The 21,813-nt window shown below is 41.4% G+C and overlaps 1 protein-coding gene across 4 annotated transcripts in view; it reads right to left on the bottom strand.

Moving 5' to 3' along the window:
• Positions 1–11,429: 11,429 nt before the first annotated feature.
• cdin1 (CDAN1 interacting nuclease 1) overlaps positions 11,430–21,813 on the bottom strand; it is a 51,018-nt gene continuing 40,634 nt past the window's right edge. For all 4 annotated transcript variants that reach the window (XM_014340187.2, XM_005942645.3, XM_042222629.1 and 1 more), the window contains one exon: positions 11,430–12,886. In XM_014340187.2, coding sequence (XP_014195673.1) covers positions 12,718–12,886 — 169 coding nt within the window. In that variant the 3' untranslated portion in view covers positions 11,430–12,717. The remainder of the gene's footprint in view (positions 12,887–21,813) is intronic.

Below are 21,813 nucleotides of genomic sequence, written 5' to 3'. Positions count from 1 at the left end.
CTCCTCCTCCTCCTCCCTCCCCTCTTCCCCGATGAGACAGAAGGTAGATTGCCTCTGCTGCTTTCCTTTTGCCGATTCGGTGTGACAGGGATGATGGATGATCCAGCCGAGCTAAACAACTCCACCCCTTCATCTCCTCCCTGTCAAAGCCAGTCCGGGCCGCTGCTGCAGGAATAAAATAAGGAATATATTCCCTCTGCACTGCTGCACAATGCAGCCCGTTCCTCTGGAAGACACTCTCCTCCCGTGCAACAATATTAAAAGTCCACACACCCAGTTCACCCGCTAGAAACACTGAGTGCGTTACAGAGGCAACATGTTAATAATACTCATGTTATTGGATATGTTTGCGTGTGCGTGTGTGTGTGTGTGTTTGTATATGTGTGCGTGCGCGCTTCCTGCAGAGCATCTGGTAAAGTGGGGTTTATGATCTAAGAGAGACGACTGCAAATATATATTTTTAGATACACAAGTGGATCTGCTGGCAGCGACGGGGGGGAGCGCGTTAGAAAAGTTTTGCTTCTTCTTTGTTGTTCTTTCAAATTGCTGATTTGGATAGTGGTCGTAAAAATGAACGCTTACGCAGGGACTGAGTGTCCTTCGCTGTGCAGCTGGCTCTCCCCAAAATGGCTTGCTCTGGGGGACAGGGACAGTTTTTTTTTTTTGTTTTGTTTTTTTAAGTTTCAGTTTTCTGTGTGTGTACGCATGTGTGTGTCTGTGTGTTGCCCTCCTTTTCTTCCTTTTTTTTAACATTTCAGCAGTTTTCTCTCCTCTTGCCATAAGGTGTTTCTATGACTACGTTATGTAGGCCTGTGCGAGGCGGGTCAGAGGCGGGGGTCCCTGGGAGAAAAGGACCGCATTTGGCTGATCATTTATCAATGTCAACCGCATAATGATTCTCCCTGCAGTCCCCCTATTGATGAGGATAATTACATTAGCTCAGAGTGACTGATCAATAAAGCCCAGGGAAAATGGTTTATTATAGCACCACCGAAAAGGCTTTCTGGACAACCCAGTCTCACGGCAGTGGCTTTTTTTCCCCCCTTTTTTTTAAAAGAAGACTTGGTTGTTTTTTGCAATCCAAACTCAGCAAAGGCAACGGTGTGAGTCTAAACTTCATCTATCCGTCGAGTTCACATTGTGTTTTTAACTTCTAATGCGTATTGCCCCCTTTTTCTCAGTACTGAGATGTGATATACTTTCACATTTTATTTTCCTATACGTGAAGCATTTCCTTTTGGCATAAAATAAATTTAAAAAAAAATACACGAATTTGCACACCAGGAAATAGCTCACCATGTAGAAACCACTCAATTTTCAAGCCAACTAGCAGGGGAATGGCGCATAAAGACGCATGCATTCATATCTTACGCGATTAATCAAAAGTCAGGCTGCGTTAAGAACCAAATGCTCCCATCTACCTGAGCTGTGATTTCACATACACCTCCCTTTTCGTGTAATGCATTTTGTCTGGGTGTTGGATAAGCAAAACACGCGCTCAAATGGCAGCAACACCTGATATGGCGTAAAAGTCAAGCCGGCCTTGAGGAGAAAGTCTTCAAATGAAAAGCAAACAAAAGAGAAAAAAATTAGCACACGGAACCAAACAGAAATAACCAACAAAGACAACCAGTAAATGCATTTCTGACCTCTTTCCCCGTCCCCATCTCTCCGCCCCACCACTCTTTCTCTCTCCTTCTCTCTCTCCTCGTGTGTGTGTGTATATGTGTGTGTTCTTTAATTGTCAACAACTTATCCCCTGCAGGAATGTTGCAAACTCTTTCGCCTTAATTCTCCGTGGTGCTCTGCGCCAGCTCCCATTTACCGCTGATGAACGTGTCTGCAGGAGACAGCTCCATTATCTATTTATCATTTATGATACTATTTCCTCAGACAATAGGGGAAGAAACGCGCCCGCAGATAGTGCCACTGATGACTCCTCACTGGCCTTCTGCGATATTTACTCGACGGCATTTTTGATCAATAGAAAATTTGGATTTTTGTCTTAAATAAAAATAAATAAATAAATAATAAATAAAAATCTCTGGAATATTGAAATTAAACATAGCATTTTATATAAATATATTTTTTGCTGCAAAAAAAAATGCAAATAAAAAAAGAGCATCATGGCTTATATTTTTATGAGGACCACCTTAAAAAAATCTTCAACTCTCCGGGTGATATTCACGATTGTTTGCTTGCCCGCTACAGGAATAAGAGGCGATTTTTTTCACACTTCAATGATACTTGTCTTCTTAAAAAAGAGTGACTGCCACCCCCCTCAACACACATACACAACCCCTCTCCAATGCACACTCACCCTGCAAAAAGGAAATCTTAATGATGCGAATGTTATAAATAGTCAAATAACATAGCTATGGGGGGTTGGAATTAGCAGAAACTGAAAATTGCAATGGCCAGTGCTGAGGCTGCTGGAGAGGCAGAAAAGACGGCATGTTAGTGCAGAATAAATAAGGCGCAATAAAAAGGGAAATAGCCGAAGTTTAGTCAAGCCTTGAGGTACTCAAACCTTCATTTCAATCAGTTAAGATTTAATTAGGCAAGCCGCTGGCCTCCTTTTTTCCCTCCTCCTCCTCATTATATTCCCTTTTCCAGCACCGTGTTACAATGGCCCCAAGGTTGTCAACGTTTGACCGGTTTTTCAGTGAAATAATCACGGTTTATGGCTTGAGAGCCCATAAGATTGGGATATAAATATGGCATTATTCCATTATGAAACGAAAGTCCTAACACTGAGTGGCGCAAATATCGATTCTCTTAATTTATGGGTTGTTTTCCTAAGTAGATTTTTTTTATTCCTAATTTCCTTCGGTTATTTTGAGAGCTTAAAAAAATGGTTAGAAATATCTTGCGGGAGGCCGAGGGCAGCAAAGTGAGACATTTCACAAGAACTGTAAATAACAGAAGAGGGCTGAGGGAGAAGCAGGGGGAGAGAAGCGTGGATGCGCACACATAGTGGATTTTGTAAAATATGAAATTTCTCCGGGTTATTGATTAATGTGCATATTTCTAAAGGCACGATGCGCATTTCAAATCCATTAAATAACTTCAATATAATGTAGATGTTCTCAAGCGAGAGAGAAAGAGAGGGAGAGGGAGAGGGAAGGAGCGCGATCTGGAGACCCCCTCCCCACCACACCCTTGGGCGCAGTGTTATTACATGATGGCGACCCCTTCTGGGGGCCAGAGTAAATGTATTTATGGAAAGAGAGGAAGAAGAAGCGGTTTCTATGTCTTTCTCTTTGAGAGACATCAGCGTTCATTCGTTCATTCCCATTTCTGTGTTAAAAATTGCAAATAACATTGAAGTTTATACTCAGACGTGTATATTTATGTACATCTATACAAATACGGATATCCTACTTTTTTTCTTCCTTTACCTCAAAAGTTTACATACTGGGATCCCACCTTGGCTATTTCAACATATGAGAGAGACCCTGACCTGCTGCCGTAAATGTGACCTCAGAGACTCTCGTTTCATATTTACTCACAGGTAAAAGGCTCCTTATGCATGTATTAGGAGAGCACGTTGATGGTAAAATCAATAAAGATGGATTGTAGGGTCAATATAATGCTTTGCACCTGGGGACTTGTTGCCCGGCTCCCATTCCTGAGTGTGTGTGCGTATGTGACAGAGAAAAAGAGAGAGAGAAACGAGCAATTCATACGCGACCATCTCTGCAAGCTCTGTGTACGCCGGTGGCTGTGCGTCTGTGTTTAAAGAAAAGAGAGGAGGTTTGAAGAGCAGGGCAACAGAGCTGAAGTCATCCAGCCGGGGACCCGAAGGACCCTGCTAACTCTGACATCATTAATCACGGCCCACTTGAAGATTATGGCTGAAAGTATAGAATCGGTAACCATTATCGTCTCGGATGGCAGTTAAAACCTCGACAATTCAATGGCATGCAGGCATCTATACGAAAGAGAAAAAAAGAAGAAAAAAAAGGAGCGAAGACAAGTGAAGGCAAAAAGAGGAGAGGGAGTCTGGTGACACTGGGATGGAGTTCCAGGCTGCGCGTCAACGCGAGTCAACGGTGCTCCACGTAATTAGCCCAGACTGGTTTAATATGATTATAAAACATAGCGACGACAGACTCCAAGCACAGCCAACCGCAATTTATTTAATTATTATTATTAATAATAATTTATAATAATAATAATAACTTTTCACACAGAATTGATCATTGATGATTTCTTATTTTAATAGCATCACATTGCTATTGAAATAAGTAATCATTTAATTTCGTTTAAATATGAACTGAAATGCGTTTTATTGCCTTTACAATAGTGGAAAGTGGAAATGGCTTTATATTATTTAAAATATTTTCCACAAACTTTAAGACCGGATAAGTTGCTCTTATTCAAATTACAAATAGCCCAACAACTTCGGATAATCATCATTTTATCCAGTGAAAAGCGGAAAATGACGTCTTAAATTTAGATTACTTTTTTTCAGTCGCAAACAACATTATTTTGGTCATTTTAAACTATATAATCCGGCGAAACTAATTATTTTAAACTATCAAGATGAGTTTACTTGCAAAAAACATGGATTGTGCATGTGCGAAAAAAATTTTCACACAACATCCACGTCAGCGTATTATTATTATTATTATTATTATTATTATTATTATTATTATTAGTCATGTTTTTCTGCACAACACTCTAATAGCAGGTGATTCAAGGACCCATTTTATGCGGTGTCTTGCATTAAAATCGGTCGCTGTGAGCATTTTCACAAGCACACAGAATACAGGGGAGACAAGAAACGCTAACTTGTTCCCTGTTAGCAGGGAAGCTTCAGTGATGAAAAGCAATAGCTGGTGTCAAGAACTTTTTTAGCACGTCACTACAGCTGGTGGGAATAAATAGTCAACTGAAGAGGAGGGGTTGCAAGCCGTGACATAAGGGTATTTGGGTATGTGGCCACAGGGAGCTTTCATATCTCCTCAACACAATAAAAGCCTTGTGTTCAACTGTCTTACAAGTTCAACTTTGTTTCACAACAAGGAGTGTAAACTGTTGTCAATATTCAGATAGCCTTCATCTACCAATAATGACAGGCAGCCGGCTTTCTATCTTATCTGTGGGTCAGGTAGCGCCATACCTGAGGGGAATAACTGCTGCGATAAAGAGTGCCTGGGCCAATAGAAAGGCTCTTGTCTGTCTGTGAGGAGTTAATGGAGAACGCCACTGGAGACAGGAAGTCCTCAGAAAGTGAAAAGCACTTTATTGCACACCTGAATGGCCTGGAATAGGGTTTCCCTCAAACCCAATGGGAAAACCACATTACAGGTCTTTACACAGGGTCATTACAACAGGGCAGTGAAGTTCAAGTGATCCATTGCATTTGAATGACAACATCACATCGCTCTATTCATTCTTCCCTCTTGTGTGACCTGATGATGATCCCTGTGGGATTGGGATGTTGTCAGTGAAGTGATGTGTTGAAGTTACAGTAGAGCATGTGCAAGATTTGGCCCATGCAAGTGTGCATAAAAACCCACTCCAGCACACATGCGGCCCTCATCCTTTGTCACTAAATGTGAGTCAAGACTGTTGAGGTGATGTGGTTTTCTTGTATCAACAGGTTCCTGGTCCCATAAGCCACAGTACACTGCAACGTGACATCATCAGGCCTCTAAAACTGAATTGCAACATCGATCCCTCTCAGGCTGACCTCCCATAAGTCAAAGGCAGACAATGTGAGACGTGTGTTTAGATGGAAGTGTATATTTACCTGCCAGTGGGAACTCAAGGACATGGTTCCAACATGGTTCCAGCAAGGTTATATCCAGCCACATCGTGGAGTGTTTTGGGGTGAAAATGAGTTGTAAAAATGACAAATGGCCTACAATTCTCTAACTGAAGCAGCACTGCAGTTGGCACTGTGTTTTAAGCAAAACAGTTAATTGCTCAGCGCAGCAAAGGCTCGATGAAACACTCATAAAACATCACAAAAAAAAAAAGCCAGTGCCTTCTTCTGTTCTTGTCTTCACCGTGCAAACGACTGCTTCCATCCCTGCTCTTCATAATTTCCCAGCGCAAAAATATTATGTTGCCTGTGGCAACAATTCAATAAAATACCCAATCACATCTGTTCTTTCATATATTTCCCAAATTAAGCTAAGTCTGTACATAATAGAGAAGTCTTCTCATCTGTGTGCTAGGATTTCAAGCCAGGATTTACTGCAGGGTGATAAATGACAATAAGGCTTGTTTTGACAAATGCAATGCTACTTTTGAATGAGCGAGGGGTTGGCACAGTGTGCAGGGCCAGACCCACTGTTATCAGCTGGATTAGTGGCTCTGATTATGCCCTGGAAGCTTTTGCTCTCAGCACCAATCAAAACCTGCGGTCCGTGCATCCCATAATAGCCACGTTCATCCGTACAGTAGCCCCACCTCCTCCCAAGTGCACTTATTTCATAATAACAAGCTTGCCACAGCTCTCATCAGGCCATAATGCTCACAAATAGAAGACAAGGGAGAGGGTGAGCCAAGGTTGTTTTGACCGAATCATTTTTTTCTCTCCACCTCATGCAACTAACCTTTTTCCCCTGACTAGCTCTAGTCGTATTTTCCGACCACGCAGCTCTAATCTTTTAGGATGTCACTTGTGATCATACATCTACTGCTGCCTTTCTGCTGTCTGCTCCTCTTCTACCTTTCCTCTACCCTGCTGCTTTCCTCACCCCTGCTCATCGCCATGCTGGCCTGAACCTGATTTTGGGGTTGTTACCGGGCTTCCTCTGGACCCTCGCTGTGATCAGGAGATATCACAGTTTCTGGGTCACTTCTGTCACAAACCAAATGCCATTCAGGGGGGGCTGACCTTTCTAGTGGCTGATGCTGGAGCAGGCATACTCCATGCGGGTTGTCACCCCTGTGGTTCCAACCACAAACGCACACTCGGTTGTATTCCCGTTATCTCTTTTATTCATTGCTATACATGTTAAAATAATACGCATGAATGTAGCTGGAACAAAAATAGCTGATGTATGACATCTTGGCTAAGCTCAGGACTGTGACAGGCCTAAGTGCTAGCTGCAGACACATGGTATATCAGATCTCAGTAGAAGGAACTCCAGATATGCTTCCTGGATTTATTTGAATGCAGCGGGTTATGCAGCAAGTGCCACTGTTTTCACAAATGGGAGCTTAGCTCTAAATGAAATACGTCAATCAGCAAGAAGCCAAGTCAACAGCTTTCTCTTTAAAATACTGTTGCATACCATTTCTATTGCCAAGCTGTTCATTTCAACTAAGAGCATGTTGAGTTGCTCATTTAAAGCTACTGGCCAGACCTTGGTTGCATGTGATCTTTGATTTTTGCAGGCAGTGCAGAGCTTTAAAATTTTGTTGTTGTTGTTTTTTTTTTTTAAAGCTCCCGTTCGTGTCTTGTCCCATAAAGCCAATGAGTCATAGGAAACTAAATTATCCTCCCCCACCCTTCAGTGTGGATTTATTTGTCATAGTTGTTCAGTTTCCCTCAAACATACCATCTGTCCTCCATCATGTCAATCAAAAATCCACCGCGTTGCCATTTAAAATCCCCCCAACCATTTTTCTCATGATCTATTGTTGTTTTTAAATAACAGCCTCTGATTAGCGGGTAGAGCTTCCTAAAAATAAAAATGAAGTCTGTTCGCGTCTTCCTCGGCTCAGAGAAGAGAGACCGCTTTTTCCCAGTGCTGTTATTCAAGCCCTCACAACAAAAAAATAAATAAAAAATGTAAAATCTTTTTTGTTGTTGTTGTTTTCTCTTTTCTTTCTTTCCTTCTTTTTTTTTTACATTTCATACTGGCTGTTTGGACTCTTCCTGGATATAATTTTATTTATTTCCATGCTGTGATGTCTGGCTGGCTGAGGGAGGCTGAAAGGATCCTTACTAAAAGCACTACGCTGCCTGCGGCAGAAACAGGCCAGAGCTCTCTTCACATAAATAACACAGGAGCGTGGAGAAAGTCCTTTTGGTGGTCTGCTAGAGGGATAGAACCAGCTCTTCCAGGTTCTGTCCTTTTTTCATTCTCTGTGTCTCAGTGGTCTATCTATGAGCTTGGATGAAGAAGCATAAAACAGCAGGATGTGGAAGAGATTGGTCCAAGATGTACATCTGAGTGGATAGTGGACTTCCAATAGCCTGCAGGCTGAGACCAGACAGAGTGGATGCTGTGAACTGCATCAAACTAATCTGACACATGGGAGTCCCAGATTTAAGAACTGTAACCAGTATTATAATAAGGTGTAACTAAATCACCTTACACATCATTTCTTTTTAATGTTGCAACAGCAAAAAATGATGAATAATATGATCTCAATTTTCCTCTTAAACTTTTTATTAACATGTGCATATATTGTATTCAGGTTTTTAAACTTTTGAGGTTTCCACATTTTATGGTCTTCTCATAATGCATTTAATTATTTTTTTAGTGTGTTGAGAGCATTAAGTGTGTTTTGTTAATTTATTAAAAGAAAAAAAAAAATCATCTTTATTAGGTATTCAGATTCTTCGCTCAGTGCTTGATTAAAGCACCACTGGAAGCAACTGCAGCCACCGTTCTTCGTGGGAAAGATCCTACAAACTTGGAATCTCTTTTCTCCCTTTCTTGACAGAATTGTTTAAAGTCAATTATGTTGGGTTGGGAGTGCTGTTATGCAGCCATTTCCAGGTCTATAAATGCTCCTTTGGGGTTCAGGTGCAGGCTTCACACAGTTTTCCCAAAACCACTGCTGTGTTTTTCTCTGTGCTATGCTTTGGGTCATCTTCTTGAAATGAAACCTTTGGTAACCTGAGATCCTGAGCACTCGGGATCGAGCTATATATTTCAGTTTCCCTGTTTCCCTCTATCGTGACTAGTCGCTCATAGCACAATTCCACCACTACTGTGTTTGACTGTAAGATGATATTAATGAGGTTATGCTCAGTGGCCTGTCTCCTCTATGCCATTGAGAACTGAGAACAGAAAGATCAAAATTTTTTTCATGGTCTGGAAGTCGAACTGCCTTTTGGCAAATCTGGGAACACAAAGTGTGCTGGCTTAGCCTCTGAGGGAAATGTTTGTATCCTTTGATCACTGTTTAGAAATGCAAAAAACAAGCAATACCAGTATAAACAAGTGATGGTTTTTGCATGAATTGTTACAAATGCCGACCCTTTTACTTTTCACATGGACCACTAGCCTCTTTGAAAGCAAAACCTGCTCAAATGTGTCTAGTCAATAGCCCCTGGACTACCAGAAAACTTCCTGAACTGCTTGACTTTTACCTACAGATTCTACATATTCATATGCAGAATCTCATCCTGGTGATTATCTTTTAGAAAACTCCCAGTGGGCTGTCATGTGTCTTTTAGTGAAGCATGGATTTCATCATGCCACTCTACCACAAAGCCATAATTGATAAAGTGCTGCACTGAGAGCTGTTCTGCACTAAGCTACTCCCATCTTCAAAAAGCAAATGGGTGGAAAGGTCTGGGGAGACTGTTGGTGGTTACAAACTTCTTCCACCGAGCTCCTGGGCACTTGACATAATCATGTCAAATATTTCTATGGCAAATTGCTCTACACACTTTAGAATGTATCACCCCATTGATAATTCTTTGGATCACTTGGCTCTCACTCTGACACACACAGTCAACTGGGGGACTTTATATAAACAGGTGTGCTTTTCATTTTGGTGAATTAGAGTTCTGTGAGGCATAGGTGGATTCCAGTCAGGTTTAGGAGCATCTCAAAGACCCCTCATAGAGGCTGATGTATTACAGTTCCAGTTTACTATGCTAATGGAGTATTTTTGTCTTTTATTTTCACAAATTAACAAATTACTTTGAAAACTTCGTATTACCTTACCTTGGAGTACAGGAAGAAGAGACCCCCCCATCCCCTCCCCAAATAAATAACTAGTAACTATTAATTTTAATTTTAAGAAAATTTGGAAACTTACAAATCATGAACAACTTTTTGAATAATCTATATATTGTTAATGGGGTTTTTTTCCAGTGCAAAAAATAAAGAATGTGTAGTTTTGTTTTTGCTGTATGCCACTTGAGGATCAAATTTCTCCAGAACACGGGTGTTACCAGCCCCTGGAAGTGACCTCTCCAAACTGGCCTTATTTGGAGAGCACTCGAGTGCCCCATTGTTGTGACAGGAACAATGACTCTAACAGGGGTGGGAGAGAAAACACAAAATACAGACGTCTGGCTCTTAAAAATCATCAGATGGAAACTAGTTTTTCTATATTTGCACTCACATCATGGAAATCTGGTCACCTGACACTGATGCCGTGGCTCGCCTTTGAAGTCCGTTTTAAAAAAAAGCTTTATTTAGTGCACATTGTGTGCAGAACCTAATTTATAGGAGCTGACCCTGGCTACTCTTTTGTGCAACAACCACCTTGGAAAACAATGGCAGGAAGGCTTGAAACTTGAGAGGAACTGAATCTGCTCTTTTCCATTTTTTTTCTGCTCTTATTGAATGGAGAATTTTCCCTCCCCGAGTAAAATAGCTCTGTTTTTTTTGTCCAACAGGAGCCATAAAGTGATGTCTAAGCATACCATGACCAGGCATTCGCGCCGAGTTTAACTGGACACATGGGGACAGTTGTTTTGTACCACAGTGCGCAGAGAGGCGGGGGGGCACAGAGGAAGCCATGGACGCCTGGCGACCCAGTGGTGACCCAGTGGCCTCCTCATGGAGGGGATCAGGGCCTAGATAGGGAGTCGGCTTAAGGTTAGAGGTTTAAGGGTAACAAATCAAGCAGCACTTTAATGGTATTTAACCCCTACATACCATATCTCTCCAACTGTTTGAACAGTGCATAAATGCAGGCCAAACATAGGAACACATATTTTTGTTTCATATGGGCAAGTTGTCTTAAATAACAGAAAAGGAGGCGGTCGGATTTGGTGATTAATAGACTGAAGACAAAAGCTTTCCACTAACTTTGCACCTGAGGTCTGTTTTGACTCATTTCTATGCACAAGAACACGTGAAGCCTGCAGTTTGAAAGCACACTATGAACAAAAATAGTTCTTTGTAAGTGTACTTTCTGAGGTGACAGCAGGTTCTTCACCCTTTCACTTTCTTTCCTCTTATCGTTTTGTGTGCCATAAAGAAAGGGGCAGGACAGGGATCCCCTATAGGCAGTGCATATCTGCCTCTAAAGCCATCACTCAACTTTATGTTCACTTCTGGTTCTCCTAGCCCGGCTGTGTTTCTGCCATTAGTATCCTCTCATAAAATGTACCACGGTTATAAAGATGTGCAATAGACGACTACTAGACAGTCACTTACCTTTACATGGTAATCAGGTGTTTCTACGTACCTGTCTTTTACCTCACTTGCCTAAACGTGCCTGATATATAAAGTTTATGATTTTGACAGTAACGTGGAACATATTAAAAATAGTTTACACAACACATTTATTAATATTTACATGTACAAAATAACACATGCAAGTAAAGTAGTTTTACTTTAAATTGTTACAGGTTAAATGTGGGACAGAATGTAACAAATGCTGATTCTAATAATCTTTTTATTTATTTTTTATTACTGTGAAACAAGTAAAAAAGCTCCTGGTTTTGATATTTTACTAAGTAAACACACTGGTCAAGCAAACGTAGGTTCACAAATGCGAGGATAAGCTCTTCACTTATTTTATATCCTTTTAAAGTGAACACTGTTAGGCTACCACATTACTCCCAATTTCAATATGGCTTTGCTTTAGGCAAACTGTCACGGCTATGCTCATTATTTTATGACATTATGCAGTGAAAAATTATTAATATATTCAACGTAAAAAAATAGAAAATTATTCAATTTTGATCACACCTATTGGAAATTCTATCAATAACTTTAACTCTACAGTAAACATGAAGCCAACAAATGTAAAAAAAAAAAAGAATTCCTTTTTTGTAAATGTATCAAAATTTGCGCTTAATTAGGTTAGTGGAACTTTGAATTTGAATTGTAGTTGCGCAGTTAAGAAATAAACACTGACAGCAGCATGAACAGTTCTGTCAAGCATATGTGCTAACAAAAAAAAAGAAAAAGATTTTATAATGTGAAAAGGGTCACTGAGGGGCCAGCCTTAATCAGAAACTATCCTGTTTATCCCGCTGGAGAGTGACTGAGAGGGCACTGAGTGACGCAGGTGAGAGACAGGCGTCACCCAGCCCCTAGACCGCACCTCTCTTATCTGCCTATGGAACGGAGGAGGAAGGAGTGACAAAGGCCAGGGCCTGAGCATGATAAGGAAGGGCCTTATGTCCTGCTTCGGCCCTGGCTTGCACCGTAGCCTCCAGTGCAAGAGGCCATCCAAGGGCCAGGTGTTGACCACGACCAGAATAGCCTCCCAGATCATGTTTTTCCATTTACAGGTATGACTATGAGTGACGTCAGGTATATAGAGAATGCTGGTGTGCATTTACATGCGGCCGCTTTGGAGCAGTGAATGAGAGGAAGAAAGGGAGAGAGAGAGCGAGAGAGAGAGAATGAGGGTCAGGTGAAGTTCAGGGCAGATTTTTTGCCAGTAGTCTCACACTGCAGGAAAGCCAAATTGCTTCCGGATCTAGGTATCCACCCCTGCAAAATTCAGTGTTCGTACCCTTCCCACCTCCTTGTTGTCATCCCTCTTTCCTCCCATTCATTCTTTCATCTGTACTTTGGTTTTATTCTTGCTTCTGATCTTTTCTCATTCTTTGTCTTTATTCTGGCTCTCAGGTGATCGGTCTTGTTGCGTGGCATGGCACAGGGTGACAATGTCTGTAGGGAAGCAGTCTTTGAGTAGGATACCTCTGTCTCTCTGGCAATCCAGCTCTCCAATAAAGCCATACCAGTAGATCACAAGGCCTGGACCAAACCTGCAGTGCACAAAAACAAAACAGACTGTTAGTACATTACCGCTGCTGTTTTCAAGAGTTCTCAGTGTGCAAATACTGAGATAGACTTTCAAATTCATATCTGAAAATGCTATTGACTTTGGATAGGAAATACAGAAAACATCAGGAATAGGTTAGTAAAGAGATAGAAAGATGGGACACTAGCGAGATGGATCTATGAGCGATAAGATGGCTTAGGTATTTTTCCTTTGATCACATCCAGGAAACTTGTGCTGAATCAAACAAAAACACCGCCAGGAAGATAAAGATCTTTCTGACAGGGTGATACACACTCAATCACATTACAATGGCAGTGAAATAACAATAATCTATCTATAACAAAGCACTACACCAAGGCCTCCGGATCCTGACATCAGAAGCCTTTGGCGCATAAGAGAGCATGCAGAGTTCAACACACTGCATATGGTGGTTAAGGTTAGCTAGTCAAACAGTGTCCAGCTGTTTCATTTACCTTCATTTTGAGGGGGAAAGCAATCTGCACTGCGGCAATAAAGATTGACTTTCCAAGCAAATGTGAGCTCAAATTAGGAGTGTTTAGATATAGGATGTTTTTGTTTATTTCCTTGTAGAACCTGTAGCAACTGTATCCCTAAAGATGTGCTGAAAGATGCAGTAACGCTTTAAACAAAGGAACTCGTCACTTGGAATGTGCAACTACATTTTATTATTTCTTTTCAAAAAGGAAATAAAGCAGCTTTCAAGATATTTATTAACCCCCAAAGAGCCACCAGTGGCCCCTCTCTTCTTTGAACCTTAGCTGCCACGCATAAAGACGTGTCACAGTTGAACTCTTGAGTGGAGAGCACTGTAGCTGCTAGATGCTAGAGCAGATTCAGGGGGCTGACAGTACTGCTCTTCATCCTTGGACAGTTAACGCTGTTGTGGGGCCTCTGGAGGCCAAGACAGGAAGCTAGCTAAAGGGCCACAGAGAGCAGTACAAGTTCAGCTTCAAGGTAAAGTTCATAAAATCTTTTGACATTTTGGTTAGATTATAAGAACTATTATAGATGCTGTATTTACAGAAATCTTTAGTTTGCAATTTAAGAATTTACTGTAAACACACAGATTGCATTGTGACCACAGAAACAATAAATTCTCAGCCTTTGTTCTTTTGCCAGCTGTTACATATGTCTTGTTATAATGACTGGTCTCGAGGCAGTGCGCATGCTACATACAGTTCCCGTGTGCAGACAGACGCATGTACATGAAGATATGTGCACCTCCTTCTAAGCGGCCCTCGCAGTAGTGTACATGCTCCTACACCCCATCCCTGCATTCTGCGTTTAACAGCGCGTGATTTACGGTGCTGTATCTGTGAGCAAACAGGCCAAAGCCAACAGCCCCGAAGAAAGCCTGCAGATGCACGCTCTAAGTTCACCACAGTGTCACACACGTAGCTCACCCTCTCAACACTGCTCAAACCCTCAAATTCTCGCCATTTCCACGCTCCACTGCTGCACATGGCTGTCAACTCTTAATATGGAAATGTTTTGGAAACAAAACCTAAACATTTACATTAGGTGGCTTCAGAAAAGGGCTTATGTGCTTCTTTTTATTCTGCCGCCGTTCTCTTTGTATTTCCTGTGTTCTGGATGTATGCGTGTGTTTGGGGAGGGTGAGAAGCGTAGAACGGGCAGACTGGTCGGCACACACTGGAAAGAGGCAACCTTCTGAAAAGGTTAAAACTGCACATCAACAGATAAGGCAGCCGTGCACGATTCATCATGTCCCAGGTCTGTCAAGGGAGGCTGAGTACAAATTGAAACAAGCAAAATTATAAACACTGGGGAGCCATGTCACCAAGGCCTTTCCATACCGTAAAGAAAATAAATGGAGTTTGAATCCTTCTCAGGATTAATACAAGTCAATACTACTGGGACATTGAGGTAAAAATCTTGGACTGGGAATAGTAACAATAACACTGAAGGGGGAAGGGAACGGTCAGGGGGTCAAGACTAAGTCTGATGGTTCTAGCATGATTTTCTTGTGAAAAAGACTAAAACTAAGTAGAAAGCAAGTAAAAATACACAGCAGGGTGCTTTAGGCACTACTACTGCATATATATATATATATATACTTCCTCTGAAGTTTGTGTGTTGGAACGCCGGAGGAAGTGAGTGGAAGTTCAGTTTAAATTTGTAGGCAAATTATGGTTTATTATGTGGGCTGGCTCATTTTAAGCTGGCATGTGCTTATTACGCACACCACCTCGAAGTCAGAGTCAACCATCTTCCAATAAACACCTCGCTATGTAACGAGTTGGTGAAATTGTTTGTGAAATGTAGCTAATTTCAGCAAGAGGGCCACTTGACGAGCCTGGGCGTGGATTGCGGGCTGCCAGCCGTGCTTTCGTTAGTGTTAATGAGCTGCTGGTGGTCGCATTTTAAAGCAGGTGCCAAGCAGCTTACTACAACAGCTTAATGAGAGCGAGGCAGTAAGAAATAGAAAAAAAACATGAATGGAGAAGAGGGAGTGTTATTAGTATCTGCCTGTGCACACACAACATGCCATGAAGCCAGCAATACGGAATATAATAAACACATGCGTAAAAATATACCAACTCTACCCTTCAAATAATTTGCAGACTTATTTCTTGATTTTAGTTCTTGCTTTTCTCATTTTGGGGGGAAAATGAAAGCATGGCTGAAAGCCCGTAATCCATGCATGGGAGGTCAGGTAGTGTAACCTTTTCAAAAATCTCTGAGTTGAACATTTCTGCTCAACACGCAGATCAAGGTTAACTTCCTTTGCTACATTTGGTGGAAAAAAAAGAAGAAGCTTCAAGCACAACTCGGGTTCAATCACTTTTTCCAAAGTACATTACATGACATGACGAATTATCAATAAAATTGAGATGAATTTATGCTCGACTTTAAAACGCCCTCACTTCATTTTACACACCGCACAGGTCCACTTTAAACAAACACCCCAGCAATGATTTAGACAGTGCAAGCCTTCACCTGAGGGTGAAGTCTATGTCTCTGAGGTCTCTCCACAAAGACCTCTTTGTTTTCAGCATCCATACATCAGGTCACAAGGTAGGCAGCTAAAGCACTGCCAAACATTAGTGTTAGTCAGTCTTTTCTCAGTTTTCCCAAATGCCGTAATGGAACCCGCTCAACTTCTTTTAAGACAAAAAGCATTCAGACTGATTGTGAGAGAAGTACAGAGGCATAAAAATGTCTGTGTTGAAGTCTGACGAACTGCGTATGTAGTAAAAGACAGAGAATAAATGTGTAAAAGTAAGACTATTCTTTTGAGATCCCTTTGATAGATGTTCACCTATCAAAGAGTCATAAGAGTTTTCTTTATAAAAACAAAAACAAAAAAAAAAGGTTAGATACTGGTGTTGTGACGTGTTATTATTTGCGAAAATTTACAGGGACGGCAGTGACCCAGAGCCTGCATGTCAGCAGGTGATACAGTTTTGCATGAATACTGTACCCAGCTTGTGTATTTTAATGACTTTGTAGTGCATTTTGCTGCAATTCAGCCAGACTGATGATGAAGACACCCCTGACAAGTAAAACTGCTGTGCACAAGTAGGATATTTTAAGGCTGGTTCTACCCAGAGGGGCGTCCTCGAACAGGGAGGTAAATAATCCCTTGCTACAAACTATACATCCGACTGTCCATAAATAACAGGAACTGAATGGAAGAGTTAACCTCCTACAGACAAGTTATTAACATGACCATAGCTAAGAATAGAAAACATTGTTTTTTTTATTTTCTCCACCCCCTACTTTGTCTCAGTGAGCGGTGAAAAAAACTTAATTCAACTTAGGTACTCAAAACACAATTACAAAGCAACCGCAGCACGCGATTGTACATTATTATCACCAAAACCTACGCAAGCGTCGTAATTAAGGAGGAACAGAGAAGAATGCGGTTAATCTTTGCCACCAGTGAAGAGCATGTCATATTCATATGCATATGTAGTTTTTAAGCTAGAGGTGTGGAGGTGGAATGTGTAAGTATGAGAGTATGAGAGATGTGGGAGGTCAGGTCGACTCAGTGTGTTGTCAGTTTTATGTTGCAGTAGGAGCTAATTTATGCTCACTAATGCAAGATAACAATACCAAAACAGAGACAAGAGGATTCCAGAGCTTTACTTGGTAAACACAGCAACCACTTCTGGAGCAGGATGTAGCCCGAGCCCTTTAAGGGATCACAAAATTAGTTGATGGTCAACCCGATTCAGCTTTAGCAACAGTCCCGTCCTACAAATGCAAAAGGTGAACTTTGTGCTCATTAACTATAAATGTAAAATAGGCAAAATAATATACTAATATTTTATATTTTCAATTCACCAATAATGCTACTAAAAGATTATATGGACAAATGGTTCAGCAATTTCAGAACAATGTGTAATACTGCAAAGAATTTGGGAATTTAAAGATTCTGGAGAGATTTGTGCACATAAAAAACTAAGGTTAGACCTTTTTCTATATGATAAATAGAGAAAACTGCTTATTTTTAAACATATGCATCCATAATTGTAAAATGTTTTTTTTTCTCCCATTAATTATTTGATCAGTTATCACTTTCTGGCTTCAAATTTCCCACAAGCTCCTATCACTTCAGCCACTTTCTCACAATAACCAAAACCTTATCACCGTACAGATACACAATCTGACATCTGACTGATACCTTGACTAACACATGATTATGTGAATGAGCAAATAAGCATTAACCTTATATTTATTTGCTGGCTCAATAGTAACTTACAGATATCCAACTTAATTACATTTGGTCCCAGTTAGAAACCATTCGCTCAATATCATGCTTCCAAAACATCCTCCAGCTGAAGGGAGGAGACTTAATCAGTGTTTTGAACTCGTTAAGTCCCTTAACTGAGCATGTCGCCTACCACATTAGCAACACATATCTGAGAAACAAGTGTGCACTGTGTGTGTAATGTGTGCGGGTTCCCTCTCAGATCTACGGTGTCACGGTCCAACACGCTTTGACACACTCTGGTCTGTATTGGATGTGAAGCAAAACTAAACAAGGTGTGGTCTGGCTCTAGCTTTGTCTTTCCAGTGTTCAGAATTTGGCCCAAGCAGCACAGAGTACACTACATACAACAAAGCGGCCTAATGACGACAGCTCTGTGGTGGCACCATATTCATAAAAAAAAACAAAAACTTGTCCTTCAGACAAAAGTGTCCTGTGTGTTAGTGTTTTGCAAAAAGGATTGTTTTGAACAGGCTTGTTAACATAAATGCAAGAAAAAGAAATGTCCGTCTCGGTCTCTCCGGCTTTTAAAGGGTTAACGTCCAGGAACTAAGAGCACACCTGATCTTTTTTTTTTTTTTGTTCGCAGATATCGACTCCTCACACTCCTTAATGACACTGTACATCATGAAAATGGCTTGATCTCTTCAGTTATGACACACTGAGTGGATATTCATTAACAGTTAATGCTGATATTAATGAATTCTTTCATGGTGATGACAGCACATAGTGTCTCTACCATATTGAACTGAAATCTTGAGCGGGTAGTAATTTTGTCTGGGAATCTTGATTTATGTAAACACATTTTAAATGTAGTTATAAGAACAAACAAAATAGCGGCGCTCGCGGATGAATATACTTAATGTTTTAGCAAACATTAAGTATATATAGTTTCAGGTACAAGCTGTCATCTGTAATGCCAGTGAAGCTGATGCCGGCTTATAGCTAGAATAAGTTTGTTTTACATTTTAACAAAGGGTATACTTATCAGTGAGTGCCAGTATTTTGTTTGTTATCGGTTTTAATTAAGTTCCTATACATGTTTAAGATAATCTAAGTAAAAGTATGATTTAAAAAAATAAACATCTGAGGTTTTTTTAGATAATGCTCCAAGTTCTAAAAACTAAACATTGACCATAGTGCTAATTTGGAGATCAGTCGAAAGCCCCTTGGGCCTTTGATGAGTCCTCGTGTCTATGAGTTCTGCCTAGAGACAAGAAGCTCCCCATGGTAGTGGGCAAGAAGGCTGGGGGCTGGGAGGCTGTGCAGACAGAGAAAACCACATTGTCAAGGGGATACATGCTCCTTTAACCTGTTATTGTGAACTCCCAGCAGCCCTGGCCGATAATTGCCACCTGTCCCTGGGGAAACAGTCAAAGACAAGCATTGGGACAGGCATTTTTTTTTTTTTGACCATTGCTCCTTATGCCACACAGATCTGGACCTAATCCTGCCTTTAACCCCTGTAGCTAATGTGTCTTCAATTTAGGATGATCCCCCACTACAGGCACAGCCCCTAATCAACAACATTTTGTACTGTAACCCTATCCACCCTTGCTAGGGCAACATCAGTCTGAACGAGCGCCGGCACATCTAATGCATCCAGCGGAGGAACAATGTCATGCGTGTGTACTTATGGATATCATGTTTGCATATGAGGTCATGGGATGTGTGCCATGCACTCAGCTGTTTTTTAATCGACATAAGCTGTTGAAATAAAACATTTAATATCCACATGCAACTGTACTTAAAACCACAGAAACACAAACAAGTTGCATGAAATATATAATATGTAAGCCACAAGTATATTTTTTAAATGAGACTTTGTAAATTCTTATGGCTGCTCCTCATTGTTCTTCCATTCTGAAAAAGCCATGCTATCCATTGGCCCAAGGTCTCCATCAGGTTCAAGAATAAGTACTTCATTGTAAGTTCTGTTACCAGTTCAGTGAATCAAAAGTCATGGAAAGGCAGGTGCGAACGTTTGTTGTGTAGGCCTCTTGGCCTCTGCGTCCATGAGTACAACCCTGCCCCAAAATTAGAGTGTGGTCTCTAATGTCTCCCTGTGAGAGAAAGAGGCCTGGCTTTCGTCCAAGTCAGCACCTTTGGAAGTGCAGTCGTGTTACCACCACTAAATCAACATGTCAGCGCCCAGCCCAGTGAACTTCTTCACCCAAACTCCACTGCTTACAGCGACCCCACACACCTAATGAATTGGTGTGAATGCCTATCTGTCTGCTAAAATGAAATGGGGGAAAGGAGATATGAGGAGTACAAGGGTGGGAAAAAAGTAGATTTGTCTTTCAGGTGTTACAAAAAATATTTGCAGTTAGGAAAAATGATTATCACTGTCCTGTTACTCAATCAGAAAACTACTGTAGCAAACCAGCCAGCGCCGGGTTACCGTAGCCTCCGCATCAACCTTGGCTTCTGTGTCCAAAATGGAACTGTCCCACTTTAGGGGGGCAAGTGTGGAGAGGGATGCAGGCGAAGGGCCACAGAAATCTGTGTGCTTACTCGGCAGTCTGTTTACATTCCTGAGGGTAATTTTAGCCCCTGGGGGGAGTAAAGCAGGGGGGGCCGACATGTTGTTGGGGCTTGTCAGTGTTCCACGGGCCAGCCGGCACAGTGGCGGCACCTGGACATCTGGGTGGTAAATATACATATACACACAGATATACCTCCTGCAGAAAAACCACTGGATACCTGCTTGCATCACTTATCAAGGTTAAGGTTATTATTTATTAGGGAATTCTAAAGGTGAAGTTGCATTTTCCACACAATATCAATAGCTGCTTTGTAAAATGATTAAACAGAGCTACGCGATATCAACGAGGCCTTCTGAAAACCACAGGACTAGCCAACAGGCCCAACACAGCAGAGTGCCATTAGTTTTGGACAACACAGGATATCCCCAGTGTTTGGACTGACAATCTGGGGTGCAAATCTAATTTCACTGTAGTTTTAAAAAATTTGCTAAGCAAACAAAACAATAATCCTAGCTCAAGAATAGCTTAGGGCTTCTGTGTGCCTGTCGGGATTTGTCTTTTTATTACTCCCAGCCCACAGTGTCCCTTCAAAGTGAAAGAAAGCAAAAAGTCCATGTGTTTGCTGTGTTTGTGTGTGAATGCAATTGTAAGAGTAGGACAGGGAGATACAGAGAAGGAGGGAGGGAAAGAGAGACTCTGAGCTTATCGAAACTAATTAGGCAAGGGATCAGGATGGAAGTTAAATACTGGGCTACATGTAATGAAAGAAGCAGAGTGGGGGACATCTAGGGGTCAAGCCCACACCAAACAGTGGTCCTCAGGCAATCTGGTATTGATTTTCACTCGTTTGGGGATGAATGTGGATGGGAGGGAGGGAGACGAGGAGAGGCAGTAGGGCAGTCTAAGGGTCTCGTGAGTTGTCAACTTGACAGTTTAACCCCTTTTGGAGAAGAACAAACAAACAGAGGGATCTCTTGGGCTGACAGTGTTGATCTGTCATAGCGATGACACTGCAAAGCCCCACAGAATGGCCACACAGGAGAGGCGAGTGAGGAGGAAAAAAGGAGGGAGGGTGAGCTGATACAGATATGCACAGGCACATTCCTTAAGACTCAGAAGATAGGACTGTGCTCCGCTCACCTTAAAATGAAAATTCAGGAGGACGAAAAGGACCATTCATCTGAGTCTTTAGTCTGGGTTTAATTTAATGTTATGAAAATCAAAAATAAATACAGTAACTTATCTGTGTATGGTTTTTCTTATAAACCTGTTTATGTTATGTCGATGGCAGACATTAGATCAGACCAAAGTGGAACTTCAGGACCTATTTTGATCATTTGCCATGTCAAAAAGTATGGGTATCCCTGATACAGCAGTCCTGGTAATGGTCCACAATCACACAGACACTCAGATGTCAGTGCTCGTCTCTTGTCAGTCTGTGAAGGCCATCACCCTCAAGCACCTTCCTTCTCATGTCCTTAAACACTCGAAGACCCTTCCACTCTTTCCCTCAGACTACCTCATCGTTTTGTCACATTGCCAAAGGGGACTCCATTACCCTAGCTAACTCTCACTTATACTTAAAAAACACACACACACACACACACACACACACACACACACACACACACACACACACACACACACACACACACACACACA

Source organism: Haplochromis burtoni, unplaced genomic scaffold (assembly GCF_018398535.1).
Source record: "Haplochromis burtoni strain Fernald_Lab_line unplaced genomic scaffold, NCSU_Asbu1 Contig_89, whole genome shotgun sequence".
Taxonomy (NCBI): domain Eukaryota; kingdom Metazoa; phylum Chordata; class Actinopteri; order Cichliformes; family Cichlidae; genus Haplochromis; species Haplochromis burtoni.
The sequence above is the reverse complement of the archived record's forward strand: the minus strand, read 5'-3'. Positions and strand labels throughout refer to the sequence as shown.